The sequence below is a fragment of the Anser anser genome (genome assembly GCF_964211835.1).
Source record: "Anser anser genome assembly, chromosome: 4".
NCBI classification, from domain to species: Eukaryota; Metazoa; Chordata; class Aves; order Anseriformes; family Anatidae; genus Anser; species Anser anser.
This window is the reverse complement of record NC_139724.1, coordinates 14,939,126-14,958,665: the sequence shown is the minus strand read 5'-3', so window position 1 is coordinate 14,958,665 and position 19,540 is coordinate 14,939,126. Positions and strand designations below refer to the sequence as shown.

The 19,540-nt window shown below is 44.7% G+C and overlaps 1 protein-coding gene across 16 annotated transcripts in view; it reads left to right on the top strand.

The window, feature by feature from the left end:
- Nucleotides 1-19,540, top strand: part of EPHA5 (EPH receptor A5) — a 199,918-nt gene that overhangs the window by 35,026 nt on the left and 145,352 nt on the right. For all 16 annotated transcript variants that reach the window (XM_083832668.1, XM_083832662.1, XM_083832673.1 and 13 more), the window contains exon 3: nucleotides 5,065-5,728. In XM_083832668.1, the coding sequence (XP_083688794.1) occupies nucleotides 5,065-5,728 (664 nt within the window). The remainder of the gene's footprint in view (nucleotides 1-5,064; nucleotides 5,729-19,540) is intronic.

The following is a 19,540-nucleotide window of genomic DNA, read 5'->3' as shown; positions in this document are numbered from 1 at the left end:
GGCAGCTGAGCTGGGGGCTATTGATCAGCAGCCAGGTCTTAAGATCAGCTGCCTGAAAGGCAGTTGAATAGGCTGCCCAAATACTACAGGAATGAATTGCACAAAGCTGAGTGTGCTGGCCTGCCCTTCTGGAAAGGCACCAGGCTTCCCCGTATAAAACTTGCCACAGGAGCTGAATTTCCCCCCACCACGCCACTAGTGTGCTCATGCTCAGCAGGACCTTGGGGCAAAATCACCCTTCTCTGTGGGCAGAATTGTGTGGGGCATCATGGATGCTTTCCCGTGTTGAAAGCCTGCAGTGTGACATCTATGTCAGGCTTGCAGGGTCCAGGTTTAGCGTGGGTGCTGCTGTGGGGACCCTTCCAGCACGGCTGGTGAGCTGCAGGGAGTGGAGTGTGACAGAAGGGACAGCTTATACCCTTGGGTTGTTTTGCCGTGTCCAAGCAGCTAGTTATGAAACTCGCCCTTCTTTTTCGAGGTTTGAGGCCTTCCCTCGAGGAAGGGAGAGCTGTGTGAGGCTGTCTCAGCTGGGTTAGCACGTGTTGGACCCGTGCACTAGTCCTGCAAGTTGTCTGGGAGATTCATCTGCCTGGACAACTTGGTTAAAGAGTGCTGCAAGCCGATGCTTGTTAATCGAGCAGCATGCCATTAGTTTCTGAAGGGGAGTCTGTGAACTGGCCCATATGTTGCCAGAAGGCTGAGAACATTGTTTTGATGCATTTTCACTGAATTTTACAGTTAGAGGTACGTGGAGCTCTAGCTCTTTGCCCAATAGAAAAGAAAAGGCTAGGAAAAGCAAAACTCCATTCAGGGTATGGAGCTGGTGGGCAAGCGCAGGGGAAAGAGGCCAGAGCCACTACTGAAGCTTGATATTGAGAGACAAGAGGCAGAGAATTGGGTATCTCACAGAGAAGGACCAAGTGTAACAGGGAAAAAAAGGCACAGGGCAGGATGATGTGCAGAAGGAAACATAATAATTTTTCTGCAGAGGCAAAAGAATGAAAATATCTAAATCCTCTTCCAGTTTTACATCTTGGTGTCAGCAGACAGCTGAATTACCACACGTATGTTGTACGGTTCCATGCAGTGGGGTAAGGAGTGGGAGAAGGTAAGCCTTGTGCCAGAGAGCCTGTGAAATGGGTAGTGAGAGCACAAGTAGCTTAGACAGTCCTTAGGGGGATGGAGGGAGGGAGGGAATCCTGCTGGAAAGCTTTCTGGGAAGTCCTGGGAACCACTTTTAACGCTCCTAGGCTTCCTTTTGCTCTTACTCTTAGGATTTAGTTAAATGTCTAACCTCTTTTAGCAGCTTTAAAATGTGCAGAATTAAGAAAGGCTTAAAATTTGCACACCAGCTTTGGTGGCTACTTCAGATGGAGGCCTGTAACAAAACTAATCTTAAAAAAAAAAAAAAAAGCCAAACAACAGCAAACAAAAGCTTTGAAATCTTCATCTCCAGCGTCAGAACTTGTTTTTGGGGCGGCAGCCTGGTGCTGTGCTGTGGTAGCACATTGCAGTCCTGGAATCCCAGAGCTTAGAAACAAGCCTGAGCGGCAGGCAGCTGGTGAATGAGTTTTTAAATTGTCCATTTAACCCAAGGCTGCTCCACTGACTGCTTTTTTAGCTTTTATATATGTATTCGTTAGATGTGTGATATCTTTGGCCTTTCCACGGGCAGACAGCCTGCATGAATTGCATGCTTGCTATTGATGGAGCTGAGTGCAGTCTTTAGCTTCTGTTAACTCGCTAGCAGTGGTGTACTGGAAGTTTCTGATTCAGAAATAGGTCTTCTATAAATGATTTAACATCAGGCCATTGAAATGCGTTTGTTTTCCTTCTTACAGCTATTAAAGACTTAGAGAAAACATTTAGCACCAAATTAATGTTGCATTTTTGTTTTAATCCTGCAGATGGGGTTGATTTATATTTCAAAAATATGTGCTGCAGAGAGGAATTAAAACGTTACACATTTTTTCAGTTGTACTTATTATTTTTTAACGCAAATATTTTCAGCTAGATGCTGTCATTTTAATGCGTTGAGTTTTCTTTTTCATTAACTATTATGGAGCAGCATTTCATCCTGCAGAGGTTCTAGCTAGTTTTTCTTCCTTCGTTGTTCAAGGTGGCTGTCTGAGGTCTGCAATAACTGGGAAGCTGGGACTAGGCAGAAGGTGCAGGTTCTCTTTTCCCCTATCTCCCTCTCATGGAGGGATGTGAAAGCAGAACGGCGGTCTCGGGGGTGAGGCAAACCCAGCTGCACTAATTGGAAGAGAAAGACGTGGTGCACTCCTACATGCAGATAGGAAAGCAGAAGATGGGATTAAATGGCAGAGCAGAGGTTTTATGCAATAGAGGCTGCTCCGATATGATCTACTTGATCCTCCCGTGAGGACTACACAGAGATAAGCAGCCCTAACTCATTAGCACCTCCCTTTCCTCTTGCTCTCGGATTGCTTTAGGTTTGATGGCAGGTGGTGATGGAAGGACTTCTTTGAGCTGGGGTTCACTGCTGGAAACGCAGCACATCCTGAGGTCTGAGATGTTAAGTGACGTTTGTTACAACTGAAATTACACCTCAGCTCAGTGTGTTTATGCTTGGACCTTCCTACTCAACGTCGTGCTGTCAGTGGGTGAAAGCAACCATGAGAGCCACTGGATTTCCTTTCTGAACAACCGAGCTTTCCTCCACTAATACAACTCTTGGAGCAGCTACAGAAAGGAGCTTAATTTGTGACTCTGGAGAGCATTATAGTTGTCCGTGTAAATCTAAATTAAAATAAGTATTTTTTCTGAGTTTTTTTGGTATACCTTCAAGATAGATCGCTAAAGATCCGATTGCAACATTATGGTCCCTGCAGACATCAGTTTTCGGAAAGAAATGTACATCAGATACCCTCTAAATGTCATATGGAGTTGCATTGTGCATTCTGTGGCCATCTGTACCCATCCCCACTCACTGAAACTGTTTGGTCTCAGCTATTTCCAGCTCTTGGACGCTTTTCACCACCTCCTGTCGGAGGCAAATACCTCCAGTATCTGCTGGTCGATGTGCTGGTTCGAGCGATCCTCTGACCTTCGCCAGAAAGAGCAAAGGTTTGCAGTCATTCAGGTCATCACAGTCTTTTCTGGGCTCGCCTGGCAGAGGCAGCAGGGACTTCTGCATCAGCTGGCAGGGGTGTGGAAGGACACCCTCCTCCTCCTCCAGCAGAATCACCGGTGTGAGAACAGACCTTGTGCTTATATAGTCTCATGTTAAATGAGGTGGCGTGGTATGGATGGCGTGCTGAACACGTAAATGCACTAGTGCAGAGTGGTATTTTTCTGTTTTTTTCATATCATGTCTGCAAACCCACCCTATATTCTGGGACTTGGAGAAGCTATTGGCAGATTTGTGCTGTCCTCTACACTCTTGTTCTGTGGCACTCTGCGTAATTGTTGACTGCTTCTCCCCAAAGTTAGGCACAAATCCTGCACAGGTCTGCCCAGCTTTAGCCTTAGGCATCTCCAGCAAGTCTGCGGCGCTGTCAAGGGGGATAAAGCGACAGTAGAATGGTGGCCTGTTTAAGCCCAGGGTTGTATGGAAGATTTTGAAATGAAAATGCTGCATAGCATGAGAAAAAAATCCTGAATTTAGGTTCCTTGCTCAGAAGAGTGGTGATGCATGTGGACTCTGCACGTCGTAGCAGTCACATCTTCTGCTAAAATTGCAGAAGTCTGCACTTTTACCTCCCAGGTCAGGGAGGAAGGGTATGTGGAAGAGAGGAAATGTTTTTCTGCTGATGGTATTTATAACTCATTTTAGACTGTAGCATTATGTTATGTTTTTTATGCCACTCGTTGCTGCCATATTCACATAAAATTTAAGAAAAGCGTATCCCTGAAAAAATGTCATTATTATGTTGACTCTGAGGGTGTTCCCTGTCAGCTCTGCAGTAATGATATCTGGGTTGAGAAGGCTCTCGACTTCATCACAGGTGGTATTTCCAATAAAATATTGGCCTTTGGCCTTAGAAAATATTCAGCTTGTATTAGCTTGTATCAAAGTACCTTTAAATTATGTTCTGTGCGCTTGCTTTGAGCTCTGTCCACAGCTAAGATTAGAAGCAGGCAGCAACACTGAGCAGAGGCACTGGGAGGATGGAAGAGGCTTTGGGAATTCAGCCCTAGCAGATGAGCAGGTCAAAACTAGGAGAGAGGAACAAAGCTGAAATCATCGCTGGTTCTCCTGAGTTCTTGACTGTATGTGGGTTAATCTAATCTCTTAATGCGGTACCACAGTTGTCAAAAGCAGACAGGAGACATTAATGTTGCTTGTTTCTATTGGAGGCCCTGTTGTAGTGCTGGACCAGGAGAAAGCATTTCTTCCAAGGGATTCACTTTTGTGCGTGACCAAATTAAAGCGAAAAAGCAGTTGTTACAATTGCCATAAACAGCTGGGAGAAATTATCTGGAGCTCTTTAAAAACCCGCATAGCATGCTCAGAGCAGCTCAAGTCTTGCAGATCCTGTAACCACCTCTATTGAAAGTATTCTGCTGTTTCACGAGCAGAAACTCCTCTGATTAGCACTCGTGGGGAGCAAAGGCCCATTTATTTCATGCACAACTGCTGATTTTCCAGCAAGCTGTTCAGTGGGAGAGAGAACAGCCTGGAGAAATGTGGTCGTCTTCACTGTGCTGCGCAGTGATTTGAGGAAGTAGCAGGAAGGAGCCTGGGGATGCAGAGACAGACGGACTGTAAATAGCTTTTTCACCTATGTGGCTGCATTGGAAAAGGCCAGCTCATGGCCCCATCTGCTTTTGTTTTGTCACTTAAAGTACCAGTGGACAGACCCAGCAGTTTTATTTTCCCGCTTCTGAAAAGCCTCTAACAAGCTTTTTTTTAACTAGCATCCATTTATATTTCTAAAGGATCTTTTATCTGATACGTTTATTATCAAGCCAAAATGTTTTGCCCCCTAAACATCCCATCGTAAACCTCTGAATCCTCAGGCGATCTTCCATGGGAAAGCTCAGATTTTGTGGGAGTTGTTACTTCTTTTAAAAGTAATACTTCTTCTTTTTACGCAGTGGGAAGAAATTGGTGAGGTGGATGAAAACTATGCTCCGATACACACATACCAAGTATGCAAGGTAATGGAACAGAATCAGAACAACTGGCTTCTGACCAGCTGGATCTCTAACGAAGGGGCATCCCGCATTTTCATCGAGCTCAAATTCACCTTGAGGGACTGCAACAGCCTTCCAGGAGGACTTGGGACTTGCAAAGAGACTTTTAACATGTACTACTTTGAATCGGATGACGAAGATGGGAGGAACATCAGAGAGAATCAGTATATCAAGATCGATACCATTGCTGCTGATGAGAGCTTCACAGAGTTAGACCTTGGCGACAGAGTTATGAAGCTAAACACAGAGGTGAGAGATGTTGGGCCCCTGACCAAAAAGGGATTTTACCTTGCTTTCCAGGACGTGGGTGCCTGCATTGCCCTGGTCTCTGTGCGCGTGTACTACAAGAAATGCCCATCAGTGGTCCGCAACCTGGCACGCTTTCCAGACACCATCACGGGAGCAGATTCCTCACAGCTGCTAGAAGTGTCAGGCGTCTGCGTCAACCACTCGGTGACCGACGAGGCGCCGAAGATGCACTGCAGTGCTGAGGGAGAATGGCTGGTGCCCATCGGGAAGTGCTTGTGCAAGGCAGGCTACGAGGAGAAGAACAACACCTGCCAAGGTAAGGGTCTGCAGGGGGGCTGCTGTGCCAGGGTGATGTGCTGTCTTGGCTCTCTTCTCTTCCACATCCTTTTCTCGTGCCTGGTTGACAACGGTAGGTTGGCTTCTCGCTTCCTCTGAGGTCTGCTGAATGGCTGTGGGAGGATGAAGAGGCCTTGGCTGGGTGTTGTGGGACTTGACACCAATGTACAGTTCCCTCCCCTGCTCACTGTGTGCAGCGAGACTCCAGCACCCCGCTGTTACCTTGGGAGCAGTGCACCGTCGGGTCCATGAGGGAATTGCAGTCGATCAGTTATTTAAAGCTTTGCATCGGATGTACTCAATACTGAGGTTTTCTCTTCATTTTTAGAAGCTTGATTTCTCTTTTCTGGGCTGTTGCAGGGAACGTTTGAAGTTAATTTCCCTGTACAAGGCATGTTTTGTGTTTTTGTATTTAAATAAATATGCTTTTCTCCCTCTCTGTGAGGTGGGGGAGGAAGGGGAGGAGGGAGAATTCGATATTTTCCTCTCTGGTAAATAGTTTAATACAAAGCTGCTCAGCTGTTCTGAGTTACATGTAAAGCTTCACTGATTAAAAAATGCTTCCATATGTGATGAAGTTTACATACAAGTAGCTGGCTGAGGTTTCTGGGTTGCTCTTTAGTATAGGTCTACTGAATCAAGGGCCTCAAGCAAGTGATCTAGGGTGTCTGAAGCTAAAACCTAAGAAGAATACTTCTTTTTTAAAAAAAAAAAAAAACACATAAAATGAGGTTGTACAGACTGTGGCTTTTTGCATTACATATTTGTACATAAAATTTGCCCTTCTGCTGTAAAAGTGTAACAGGTAGCTTAAAAGAAAACTTATTTGGGCAAAAAAGAGAAAAGGGGAAAAAAAACTTCAGTGCAAGCTTGGTTTTTGCAAAACTAATTTGTTCACCTTCCATCTTACTGCCTTCTGCTTGGGGCCACTTAGTGAGAGGCAACCTGTGGAGAAGGCAGATGGATTCTGTTCCAGCTGAAGTCGGTGTAGCATTTTCTTTTCACCTCACCCCAGACTGTTGTTGGCATTTGTACTGTTGGTGCATAGGATGGATCCCTGCATATCCCAAGTAAACTGGGGCCTTGATCCTTTAGTCCTCAGTTACGCTCTGTGCCCCTGAAGATTTTATAGTTCAAATCTCTTCAAGGGTTGACTTGGAAATAGGTTGTAGGTATGCTTATTTTTGGATAAACCTCAGGTAAACAGGATATAGACTCGGGGGTTAGTGCTTTTTTTGACTAGGAGATTCTGCTTTTTCTGCAGATACAGTCAACATTGAAAAATCTGTTCTTTTTCGTTCCTATGTCAATAGAGATACTTATCCCACATGTGGGTGAAGAAATTTGACTTGCAGTTTGATACTGCACGAGGGGAACAAAGATTGACGTTAATCCTAGCTGATGAAATCTAGACTGTTGCAAGTGAGGGACAAGGGCCAGCAGATATTCGAGCGAGAGTCTGCCTCATTGTGGCTAAAAATACTGTCCTGAAATAACATGCACTGGTTGAGTCCAACGTCTAGACACTGTCTTGAGTAACCTGCAAGAACTGTTGGAGAAAGGGAGTACATCCATTAGTTCCTTCCAAAACTTGCCCTCAAAGTAATCTTAAAGAACTCAAAACAAAGACAAGCAAAAAGCCACCACAATAACAAAAAAACACACCCAAAACAAAAGAAAAAAAAGCACTACTGGCTTAAACCAGACACTTAAGTTGGTAAAGATCTTCAAGTTTATCAAGTCTGGAGCAGCTACATCTCTGGTAATTCTGAGACTGCCATCTGGAGTATGCTTTGAGGAGACCTTAGTGATTTCAGATGCTGCTTTACGTTTGGGGGTGTGAGTGGGATTTTTTGTTTCCATGGACTTTTCTAAGTCACTTTGGGGTACAGTGTTTGGTCATAACTTATGACTGCGTTGGGTAGGAGTGTGGGCATAGTTTGCAAGTGTACAGATGCCTCATGGTGATGTGCCCTTGTCCTTCTGTGAGGCATACCCCCAGAAATTGCTTTTATACTCCAACCACAGCCTGCACCCTCAGCAAAAGGCTATCACTTGAACTACTCTGGAGCTGTTGAAGTCTGTAATTCTCATTTGTAGGAAAGCCCTAAATTTCGTCACCAAATCAATGGCATGTCGGGATCGAAGCGCCTATGGCAAAGTCTGTTTGAGGGCCCCGTTTGGATGTCCTGTGTTTAACCCAGGTCACTGTGCCGAGAGTTTCCTGCTGGTCGGTGCTCAGAGATGCTCAGTCGATAGGATACGTTAGCCTTAGGCTGCTCAGGATGTCTGCGGTCAGTGGATCATATGGAGTTCGTGCTGATGTCTTTGGTGAGCAGAATGCTTTCTGGTTGGGATGTTGTTGCATTCACAAGGCTGTGCTTCTTTTTATAGGACAGTGAAGTGAACTGCAGCCCATAAGGAGAGTAACTTGCACCGAGGAAGGTGTTATGTGAATTTTGTGTTGATGCGGGTGGCTTTTTCACAGCCTGACTTGTGTTTAGGAGGTGCGCTCTGTGCTCCTGGCTGACATAATGGTCGTCTTGGCAGTCCGTGGCGTAGCTCTGACAAACACCTAAATAACTTCTGATCTTTGGTTTGCAAATCATTTAAGCGCATCTTGCAAGCAGTCTCCCCGCTTGCCTTCTCTTACTGTTAAGCAGGTTATTACTGACTGTGCTTTGGGAAGCGTTTTCAACCCCGAAGAGCCTGGCTTTGTTTATTAAAATTTCTCCTGCAAAGCTGACATTTTCCAAGCTCCAGTGTCACGTCTGGACAAAGCAGACTACGCTGTTATTAGAGACGATGTAAATCCCAGTCACCCTCACAGACATATGGGAACTATTGAAATCCCTTCTGCCTACAAATCATTAATTGGCAACGATGTTCTGAATTCATCATCTTGTCAGCGGGGTTCCTGTTTGAAGAAGGCACTGACAGTAACAGCTGAGCAATTTCTCTCGCTGGGGACACTGGGGTTGTAAATATGACATGGTCTAATCTCCTTATATAATGTGCTCACTCTCCCAATTAATATAGGCAGCTAGGCAGTATTTACTGTAAAGAACCCAAACTACTTATATTTTACTCCTCCTTTGGCAGCATGGCCCATTTATCAGCGACTACTCTGAGACAACTAGAGGTAAATTGTGACTGTTTTGGGACATGCTTTTAAATGACCAGAGTTAAGGCTCGTTATTCACAAGAATAAATTGCCATACTAGTTAATAAGAAAAAAAACAAAGCAGTTGCTCTGAATTTCTATGCTGTTTTCTAGAGCAATGATTTGGTGTTACTAAAGGACTCATGGTCCTTTAGTAACACCAAATGGTCATAATTTTGTAACTTCAGTTCTAGTTGCTTACTGCGTACTGCTCACCTTTCGGGGTTTGCACAGGAAGCAAAGTCACTGTGGAAAGGTCACCTCCTGGCACTTCTCTGTTGGTATTCAGCCTCACCTTCAGCCTGACGTGTTCTTAGTGGGAAGCGAGAAATCCTTATTTTTATCCCTCTAAAGTCTCCAGAGCCCATCATACTGGAAGGAAGGGGATGTTGGCACATTAATCTAGTGAGCCTGAAACACGTGCAGCAGTGAGGTCCTGCTGGTGACCATGGGTTTGCAGAGCTGTGGCTGTGGATGCAATTGATTTGCGGAGCCTAATATTTTTTTCAACTGCTTTTCAGAACTGAATCACAAATTAATTAAATATTTGAGTTTAAAAACAAAAACAAACAAACAAACAAAAACAACAACAAAAAAAAACACCAGCAAAACTGCACTGTGTGTGAGCCAAGCTGAAAAAGCAAGTAATGAGTTCACGAGGTTACCAGGCTCTCCTTTCCAAGAATCAGTGCACACTGCTACTTGAAGAGCAATCAAAGGGAGTACAGGCACTTTTAGCCAGCTACGAGATATGGACACGATTACAGATGTAACAGAGCTGGACAAAATAATGGAGGAAAACTTGGGTGGAATTTTTCTTCACCCTTGCTGCTTTCTGAGGGGAGAAGTTGGAAACTGAGGGCAGGGCAGAGGATGGGTTGGGGTATGAATTTCTTTCCTCTGGCAGCAGTACCATTCTAGAAATATTTGGATTATTTTTGTAAAGCAGCTCTAGAAGGTCCAAGACCTTCTGCTCTCTTAAATACTGCTGTTTCTTGCTTGATTATTCTTCTCTCAATCAACCTTGCTGAACCTATCTCTCTGCATTTACAACCAATATGTATTTTTGATGATTGTTCATTCCTTGTATTGCAATTCAGCCCAGCTCTTGCCAAGAGATATAATTCCTTACAGGAAACAAAGGCTGCAGAAATGAACGTTGTTGGCAGATATCTTTAATTTTGGGTATAACTAAATCAATTGACAAAGGTTGCTAGCTTATGTAAATCAGAAGTTTACTCTTCTTCCTCTGAGAGCAGTGCAATCAGCACAGGCGTTTGAAGGAACTTGCCCGGAGTGGTGATTGCCCCACTGTTGATCAGTTATGGGAAGGATATTGAGACAACTGTGGGTTTTTTTTTGCTTCTGTGCAGGAGCAGGCAGGCAGAGTCAGTGGGACTGACCTTGCGCTGGTGGGAAGCAGAAGGCGCTGTACTGTCCCTTGTTCCTAGGAAGTGGAAATGTGTGGCTGCACAGTGGCACCAAAACTTGGTTTTGGAGTTTGGGCCTTGGCTCTGAAGCAACAAGGTTTTTTTTTTGTTTTTTCATCTGATGTAGCTGCAGGAGGGAGCAAGCTTTTTCTACCCGCTCCACAGCTTGCCTCTCTGCCTTGGGTTGGCTGAATTCTCCCTTCAAACTCCTTGTTGTGGATGCTCTACAAAGACAATGTGTTGCTAAATCCTGCCTGTCTTCTGGGACATTTCCCAGCTGGGACTCAGGTGAATAAGGCAAAAGTACTTTTACCCTTGTGGTAAAGTGGAAAGCAAGCAAAGTCCAGAAATAAAAAAAAAGGAAAAAAATTCTCCTCTTAATTGTTCTACTGGGAGGTGATTACATGGAAGAAAAACGTTAGTGGAAATGTTCAGTATATGGAAAATACTGAATTTGGAAATACTGCCACCCCTCCAGGGAGTTCTTTGCCCATCATTCATACTTCTTGTGCGTTTTTCTGATTAAAACCAAATTGGATGGGAGTATAGCATAGTAGGTGTTTATATAATTATGAGCTGAAGTGTTGAGTTAATTTTAATTAGGCACAAAACCAACCGGCGTCAGAATAGCAGAATTTTTGGCTGCACAGTTTGTATTATCTTTTGAAATGTAAAGAAAATCACTTGAATGCTACATTTCAGCAAAAGGCAGTTGTCACTGGAGGGGGAATGGTTTTATTATGCATGTGTATATTTAGGTGGTTTTGTTCCACAGCTGACATACTTAAGAGCAGGGGAATGTTTTCCAGAAATGAAAACTGTATTGCAACAGGACTGATTAAATATTACTACTTGTTTTATTTTGCACATCCTTGCCTTCATTAAGGGAGGCACGGTCTGTGTATGTGCAATATATTGTACTCTGCTAATGAGTTTTAACCTTCTGTGTAACCCTTGGTGACTCTGAAGACCTTTCCTCATCCTGCAATGACGTTTTTAGGTTGTTACTTTGCCTAATATAACCTTGTCGTTCCTGGCAGTGGGACTGCTCTGCAGTCATCTTCCAGAAGGACAATTAAAGAGTACTTTTTTCCCCATGTAAAATTTAGATTGAGCAGTATAAATAAAATCGCGCTTGGAGCCAGCTCTGAATGCTTCAGTCTTGAAGGTCATGTTTGCTTCTTAGCCAAAAAGTACTTTGGGGAAGGTTTCAGGGTATACTTTTGCATCTGAGCCTAGATAACTAAATGGTATTTAGTTAAATACTCATTTTGTTTGATTTTAGCATTCATGAATATCCAGCTTAAGATACTTCTAAAATTATGGAGGTGTTGCAGAGGTGCACGTTAGCCATGGTGCTGTTTGGTTCCTTTGGTTGTCACCTTTGACTTTGAGTTGCTTAGAAACAGCTTGCTTATTAATTGTTGTTTTTAGAAACAAATAAGGACACTGGAGAGATGCTAAGCATAAAGTGCATGAATAGTGGTTTGACAATGCAGTGGATTTAATTGCTCTGATATAAGACAGAGCTGTCCCCAGCTGCCTGTTGTGTCCCACTGCTGGAAGTTGCTGCCAGCACTGCAGAACTGGACAGTCTGCATGCCAGCTGATGTGACCAGCGGCTTTGTCTTAATGCCCTGGACAGGGGCAGATAAGACATGGGCACTATCCCTGGGTGGTAATCTTTAGCAGAAGGGTGGCTGCAACCTCTCAAACTGCCGTAGGTCTGCCACCGCTCATCTGTCAGAACCCTCATTCCACAAAATGTATGCTGAGTGTTAAAATGAAGTTGTACTGTTGCATATTTCCATGGTTTTCATGTTTTCCTGCAGGTTTTCAGTTTTGTGCTTCTCATTTAGAATCACTTAGCAGTAGTTAATGATGTGTTGACATTTCAATTACAAGCTTTTCTCTGTGCATGCTTTGTATGTTGACCATTTTAACTTGCTTTGGGTTAATATTGAGGTTGAAATCCAGGCTCCAGAAAAGGAGGGTGCGATTTCACCTTGTTTGAACACGGTTGCAGTTTACCTTTTCTTTCATTTTTTTTAAAGCTGAATAAAATTGTCCTGCATAAGGTAAGCAGAATGCAAAGACTGCAACACAGATGTCTGCACAAAGAGGTGAATCTGTTTTTCATGTAAATAGGGATGACCATTTATTTTTCTGGAAGCTTGCTCATTTTTGTCATTGAAGTTAATCTAGTTACAGACGCTGTGGTGCTCACAGACAACACGTGGTTAAGGTTGCGTTAAACTTGGTGCTGATGGGCCTCCATTTTTTATTTCCCTCAGGATGGTGGTGAAATTTTTAATACTGGAATGAACTCAGAGAGCAAGGCTAGGTGTTTTATAAAGCCCAAACCGTATACCCAAAACAGATTAAAGAAAGAAAAGACAAAAGAGAAGATGCCTGGTCTGTGGATATCCCTTATTGCTTTCATATACTTGTCCTACTTTTATAAACCTAAGTCATTAAAAAACAGTTGAAGTTTGAAGAATTGGGGTTTCAGCTGACAACTTTGTTCTCACTGTAAATGACAATGAATCAGATTAAGACCAAGGAAGACTTGTTGCCCTGAAAATCTAAGCTCTAAAAGCTGCAGCTCAAATCCACTGGCTGGGGCTGAAATAAGGCTGTCCCTGGGAGCGTGCTTCCCTGCTCTGCCTCAGTTTATGTCCTTGGAAGCAGAACTGGTGGGAGAGGATACATACCCGCTGCTCTGCTGCCTTGCTTTTTAGCTTGGCATCCTAAGTAGTTCAGTGCCAGCCAGAGACTGAAGTCTGAACCGGGGCTTCAGGTGTCTGTGCTGCACTTGATCCCATGTGCTTTTTTTATGATCTTAGAATAATATAACCCTTGTCAGGTCATTCTTCTCAAGGTGAATTCATTGGGAAGTACTGGACAGCAACACAAGCTTACTCTTCTAAAGCTGGGGTTGGAACAGAATTTGTCTTTGCAAAGGATTTTCCAAGCTTTGGAAGTCGTTTTTGCTAAATACATGGTGTGTTGTTTTTTTTTTTTTAATTTTCCATTGAAAACATCTGCTTAAAATTAGGTTATTTAAATCATTACTTTGGGCCCTTGGAAACTCTTTTCAGAAGCGTCAGGCACTCATTAGCATTTGCTGAAGTCAGTGGATGCTCAGCAGTTCTGAACGCTAACTAGGCTGTTTGCTTTTGTACCTCAAAATTAGATGCTTCCCTTCAGAAAATGTTTGGCCTGGAGGTGCGTATTCTGAAGAAGAATCTGAAGCTTCTGCCTGGCGTGGAAGCTGTGCCAAGGAGTCCATATCTGTGTGAAGGTCCCTTTTGCTGCCAAAGCTGCTGTTACTGAGTACCAGACCTATCTATAGATTAAAAAAAAAGCATCAGTGGACTCTTCTTTCCCTCTACATGTGTGACTGCTGGTGTTACTTGAATCAAGTGAGCATGGCTGGAGAACCAGCATCATCCTTATTAAACTCTAGAGTCACAGCTACTGTCCACCGAGTGAAATGGCTGCCTCCTGCCTGGTTCATAAGAGTTGCTTTGCTTACAGTACTGGTTCCCCAAACACTGCGTTAGATGCCTTGCACGTAGCTGGGCAGCCTGTCGTCCCGATACGACAGTGACGGAGGTCGCAGCTTTGCCTTGGAAAGCTGTCTGAAAAAGGAAGCTTTTTAATTACTGCAGAGCAAAAGGAGAAGCTGCTCCCTGAGAGCGTGGGGAATGCGCTGATTTGGTATTCAGCGGAAGCAGCCTGCGGGTTGCAGCTTCCCAGCTCCGAGCCGTTCTGCAGATAGCCTGCTGCCCAGGCGGCAGCAGAGCCAGGACCGGGGGCTTCATTACTGCCGGGTTCGAGAAATGCCAGCAATGCCGGCATCTTGGGACAGGGGCCATCCTTGTGTTAGTGTAAATCCAAGGCAATTGGCTGCGTTAATTACTGGGAAGCTCAGATAAAAGCTTTTCTCCCCTTCCTATAGGCAAAGCCGAACGGTATTACCCATTTATTTTTAAAGATGTTTTCTAGGAGAGCTTTTACATTATTTTTCTTTGCTCTCACAGTTCAAGCATGATTTAATATGTCAAAACTAGTTTGCTTAGCTGGCCTTGATTGTCTTGCATACTTCCACTAAAACAGGGCAGTCATCTTTCCAGGCAAGCTGCTGCCCAGACAAATGAAGTGTCACAGCAGTTAGGACTTGCTCTTGTATTGTGACAGCAGTAGCTTCCTCTGACAAAGCTGGCAGTGGGGAATTTAGACAGTGGTAATGCCTGCAGACACCTCTTGGGTCAGAGCAGCATGGGCCCACACACACAGATGCGGAGACAAGCTTATGCTTGAGAGATTTAATCGATCATTCACGTGAAAAGGAATTTTGGTCCAGATTGAGAGTCTAGCTAGCACCAGAGAAAGAAAGAAAACTATCCTGTTGATGCTCGTGCTTGTGTATGTAGCTTTGGAGAAATAGCACTCAGTCTTTATTCCAGAGCCATGCCACCAAACTAAAACACGTGGGTGCAGGTCATCTGGCAGGAGGGAATTACTGCGTGGCGCTGTACCTTCTGCGGTCAGTGGGAGTTCTGCCACTGACAGTGTTGGGATGGAGATGATAATCCCTTACAACACATTCTTAACTAAAATGATTTCTTGGCTTAGGTCTTACTGTGTGTTGCACTGACCACCAGCAGAGCACAGCTTACACGATAGAAATTCAGCTCGTAATAATTGACACAACTGAGATCAGACCTATTTCTCAGGTACTGATGTGATCCTGATCTCCTCCAAACCTCCTAAATATCAGAGAGACGCTGTTTCTTTGTGGCGGTCTTTTCTCATCTTGTGCAGGGAGACACAGGCCTGAGATCATCCCCGTGCATCTCTGCACTGTGCTCAGTTTAAAGGATTAGGTAAGAAGCTTTGAGTCACTCCTCACTTTTACTTCACTTTAAAATGGCACATCAGCTCTTCAGGCCTGCTTGCAGGACTTGGGGTGTGGTAGAAAGCCTTTCCACAGCTGTGCTGTGGGCTTATCTTTCCGCTCTGCACGTGGCACCCTCGCTGTTGACACCCTTGGCTCGTGCCCCCTGGATGTATTGGTAATACGTACTCAGCATTCAGGTCAGGCACCTCCCGGTGCTTTTTCGCTGGTGTGCTGGGGGGAGGAATTCACTCTCTGGTGTGTGGGATGGCTGCCAGATGGAAGTCCGGTGCTTGGGGACAAGCAAAAGGGTTGTATGATTCTGTTATCGACGGAGCACTGAGCATGGCTAATGGCATCGACGAGAGCTGTGTCATCCTGACGGTGAAGGCGGCTAGTCACGCGCTGACTCCAATGTGGTGCGTTAAATGCACTGGTAGAAAGGGGGGCCGGTGCCCCCGGCAGACCCTGCCCTCACAAAATACTGTAGGGTACTGCTCAGCTTGGTGACCTCCCAGTGATTCCTGGGGCAGGAAGGTTCTTGGAGAGAGCCAGAAGTCTGTGTTTTTTGGTGTTTTGCCCAGAAGACAAAGCTAGGTCAGACCTTGGCACATGAAGCAGTTGGCCAGCGTTGTCTGAAAACTTGATCCCCCTGACTGAAACCTTATGGCTGACTGTGCTGTTACACAAGGCATTTACTAAGGAATCCCGAATGGGAATCTGCTGAAGTCTTCCCGTGAGTATGGCCTAGCTCAGGTCTTGGTCATGCCTGTGTGAGTCCTTGATCGTGCTTTGTACAACTGAGAGCATGCTGGTTCTTAAGCCATGTTTGTGTTTAATAACATGTATAGCTTTGTGTTAACAGGATCACGAGTACTTTCCAAGAAAAGCAAGACCAGCTGAAACCGAAGTTGGTATTTTCAGCTGGAGGCCTTTGCTTCGGTCAGAAGTATAAATGCCTTAGCTTAAAGTTAGTGTTTATTCCCAGTATAAGCATTTTGCTGCTCTTATCAGGGAGGAAGCCAGGCCATACAACAGCCGTGCTGCAGATACGCCAATAGTACATCTGAGCCTGCAGTGGTGTTGGGGGATTTAGCTGAATGTGCACTGTCACCACCTCGGCGCCACTGACAGACGTGAGGCCTGGGGAAAGCCAAGCCAGGCCCTTTCTGGTCCCTTTGTGTTGTGCGTGGTGTACAGGCTTGCAAACAATGTGGGCTGCAAATGCATGGAGAAACTAAAACTCTGAGTTTGTTTATTGAGCAAAGGCGTTTGGTTTAACAAATTCATATTTTACATGTTCCAAAGGCTGATTTCCAGATGCCATTGGGAAAAGTGTCAGGCCACATTCAAATTAGCCTTATTGTTCAGTAATATCTTACTGGAGTACAAGGTTAATTAGTACTATAGGCAATATGCATTATTCATTGCAGCAATCGGGCTTTTCTTCTGTTGGGCTGTTGTGTGCCGCAAATTGTTTCCATTCCAATAACAAATCTGTGATATATTATTTTCATATTTAATCGTGCCAAATCATATTTGTGATATATAAATTATGTGGGCACTCTGATGCTGACAGAAAACATTTCAGGTGTCAAAAAGGGCTATAATTTTCATGTTTTACTCCTGGATTGCGTGGCTGGTTTGGGCAAAGACCTCCAGGACAATGGGAAATAGATGGTGATTTTTATGAATGCTTGTCTTCAGTCTGGCCCAAACGGGTATAGTATCAGTGATGTCAGCAGTGCTGTGCTGTTTTAGATCAGAAATGTTTTTGTTGCTAATGATCAGCTGTATCTCATTGCAGGCTTGAACTGCTGAAATCGTGTTGCTCTTCCAGCAATGTGGCTGCCTGCAGTACCCCAGCACAGACCTCTGAAGTGTCTTCCTTCCCTGCCTGGGGGTTGTAGCTGGGGAGAGTCCTTTTGAGCAGGGCCCCTTCGAGCACGAGGGAGAAATGTGAGTTCTCCTCAGCTACCAGCCAGCGCCAGGGGCTCAGCCCTGCTCCAGCATCCCGTGCAGGCTGCAGCTGCAAGCAGGGGAAATGCTGGCAGACGGGTTTGCAGGAGGGCTAGCAAGCAGTGGCTTTTACTTGCACAGCTTGCTTATTTCGCAGTGGGTTTGTCTGCCTGTCTTTCTCAGTTCGGGGGCCAAGAATCCAGCATTACCTCATCTGCAGCCAGTAATGAGTCCACCGGAGAAAAGGCATCTAGTAGCAGTAGTTACGCAGTGCTGTGATTAATCTGATTCTTCCTTTCCCTAAAGGCAAGATACTTTCACCCCTGAGATCCTGCTGCCTTCACTTGTCCAGTGTTCAGGAGGCTGCATCCCTCCTGTACCCTGAGGTTATGGTGCTGCAGGTGTCGGGTGCATACACCTTTTTGGGCAGCACTTGGAAACCCCAGTGAGCTGCAGCCATCCCTCTCTGCCAGTGTTTACTCAAATAATATTGTTCGTTAAGTATCTTGGGGAGATCTTTCACTGCTGCTTTCTGTGTCTGACATTTCACTCAGGCTGCCTTCTCGAGTTTTCCAGCTGCAGCCTTCTCGGTCAGCTGTACGCATATACTGAGGTGTGTAGATGGGTATTAGGATGCTGGCTTGTTGGAATTGCTGCTCATGCTAGAGGTCACTGAACCCCCCAGATAAGATCAGTTTGTGCTACTTATCCTCACAGAGAAACTGCCTCTCCCACCAGGGAGTTTATATTTTCAGTAAGCAGGGTGAGAGAGAAACAGAGGCGCAGGAGGCTGAGTGAGTTGCTGAAGGTCCTGCAAACCACTTGTGATGGAGTCGGGAGGCTCTACCGTCCTGGCTTCAAGACCGTTACCAATTCCTCTCATCCCTTGCTCTCCTGAGAAGGATGTAGGTATGCACTTGCTTTCCAGCCTGGTGTGGTACAGCCTACTTGCATGGGCAGGCATGCCTTACAAAAAGCCATGCAGTGCTGCCAGGGCCCAGGAGGGTTACTTGCACAGACATTGCTGCAAGGATACATAGAGCAGAGTTTTGCTTCCCGTAGCTCCTGACAGTGAATCCAACAGCTCATGCCAGGCTTGCTAAAGTGCTGGTGATGAATGCTTAAGATTCCTTTGTGTTAGAAATGCAAGTAAATATTTTCCAGCAAATCTGACTCACTTCCTTTCTACCCTTCTTGTTTTGTACGTGCATTGTTTTCCCCTCCTGAGCGTTTCCCTTTAACAGAAATAGGGCAGTCAGCTTAGGTGACTGCTCTGCTTCTTGCCTCCTCTTGGCTGGGGCAAAGAGGAGTTTCAAGGGCGTGATTTTTGTAGCCTGGTGCAGAACGTGATGGTTTTTGTGTGTCAGATAGCAGAAAATGAAACACGCACATTGAAAGTGAGTAGCCTGATACATCCAGGGACGTTCCTGTGTGGTTTGGGAACAGATTCTTAGCAACAACACGGGTGGGTAAACCTACATATTACACTTGTGCATGAAACAAGTAGCAAACGTCTCTGGGCCTTTGATTTAGGTACTATTATGATATAAACAAATGAATAGACACAGAAATGAAGAGGTGGTGATCAGTAATACTCTTCCCCCTGATTATTACCTAGTGCTTCAAACATGCAGTTGAGATGCCTTTCAGCAGACCGGTGCCTCCAGCGTTGCACAGAACTGCATTTGTGAATTCATTTGGATTGCTTCAGGTTAAAACATAAGGGTGTGCACATAGTGTTTGCTTAAAAGTTGATTATAGGCAGCAGACTAATAAGTAAATTGTACCTAAATTATAATTATGTAAATCACCAAAAGTGGAATGGCTTTGTCAGCTTAGTCTTTAAGAGTTTCATCAATAACTTATGAGGTTCAGTAAATGCACAGTGCTCATATGCTACTTTGTTGCACAGGATTATGACATACAGGCAAAGGAATTTTATTATTTTTTTTTTTAAGTATTCCTGGGGACAAAATAAAAAAGCTCACAGCAATCAGCGGCATGTAAATTTAGTGCTGTGTTGTAGATCAGCATGGTTGAAAGTATTAATGAGAGAATCTTCTGCAGATGCTGTGTCCATAGATCTCTGAAATAGCTCGTGGGGGCAAAATCTAGACTGTGTGGCTGATAAATAATAGAATAGCTTTACTCCCTCTCCTCCCCCTTTTCTTAGTTTTACATGACATGAAGCACTACTTGGAAAAAGTAGTGTGTTTTTCAGTCTGTACCAGAATACAACAAACACCATTGTTGTTCTGGAGGAAAGCTTCGTTTCTGCTGTCATGTTTAGATTTTGAAGTAGTCAGCTTATAGATCTGTTGAGTCTGAAGGAGACTA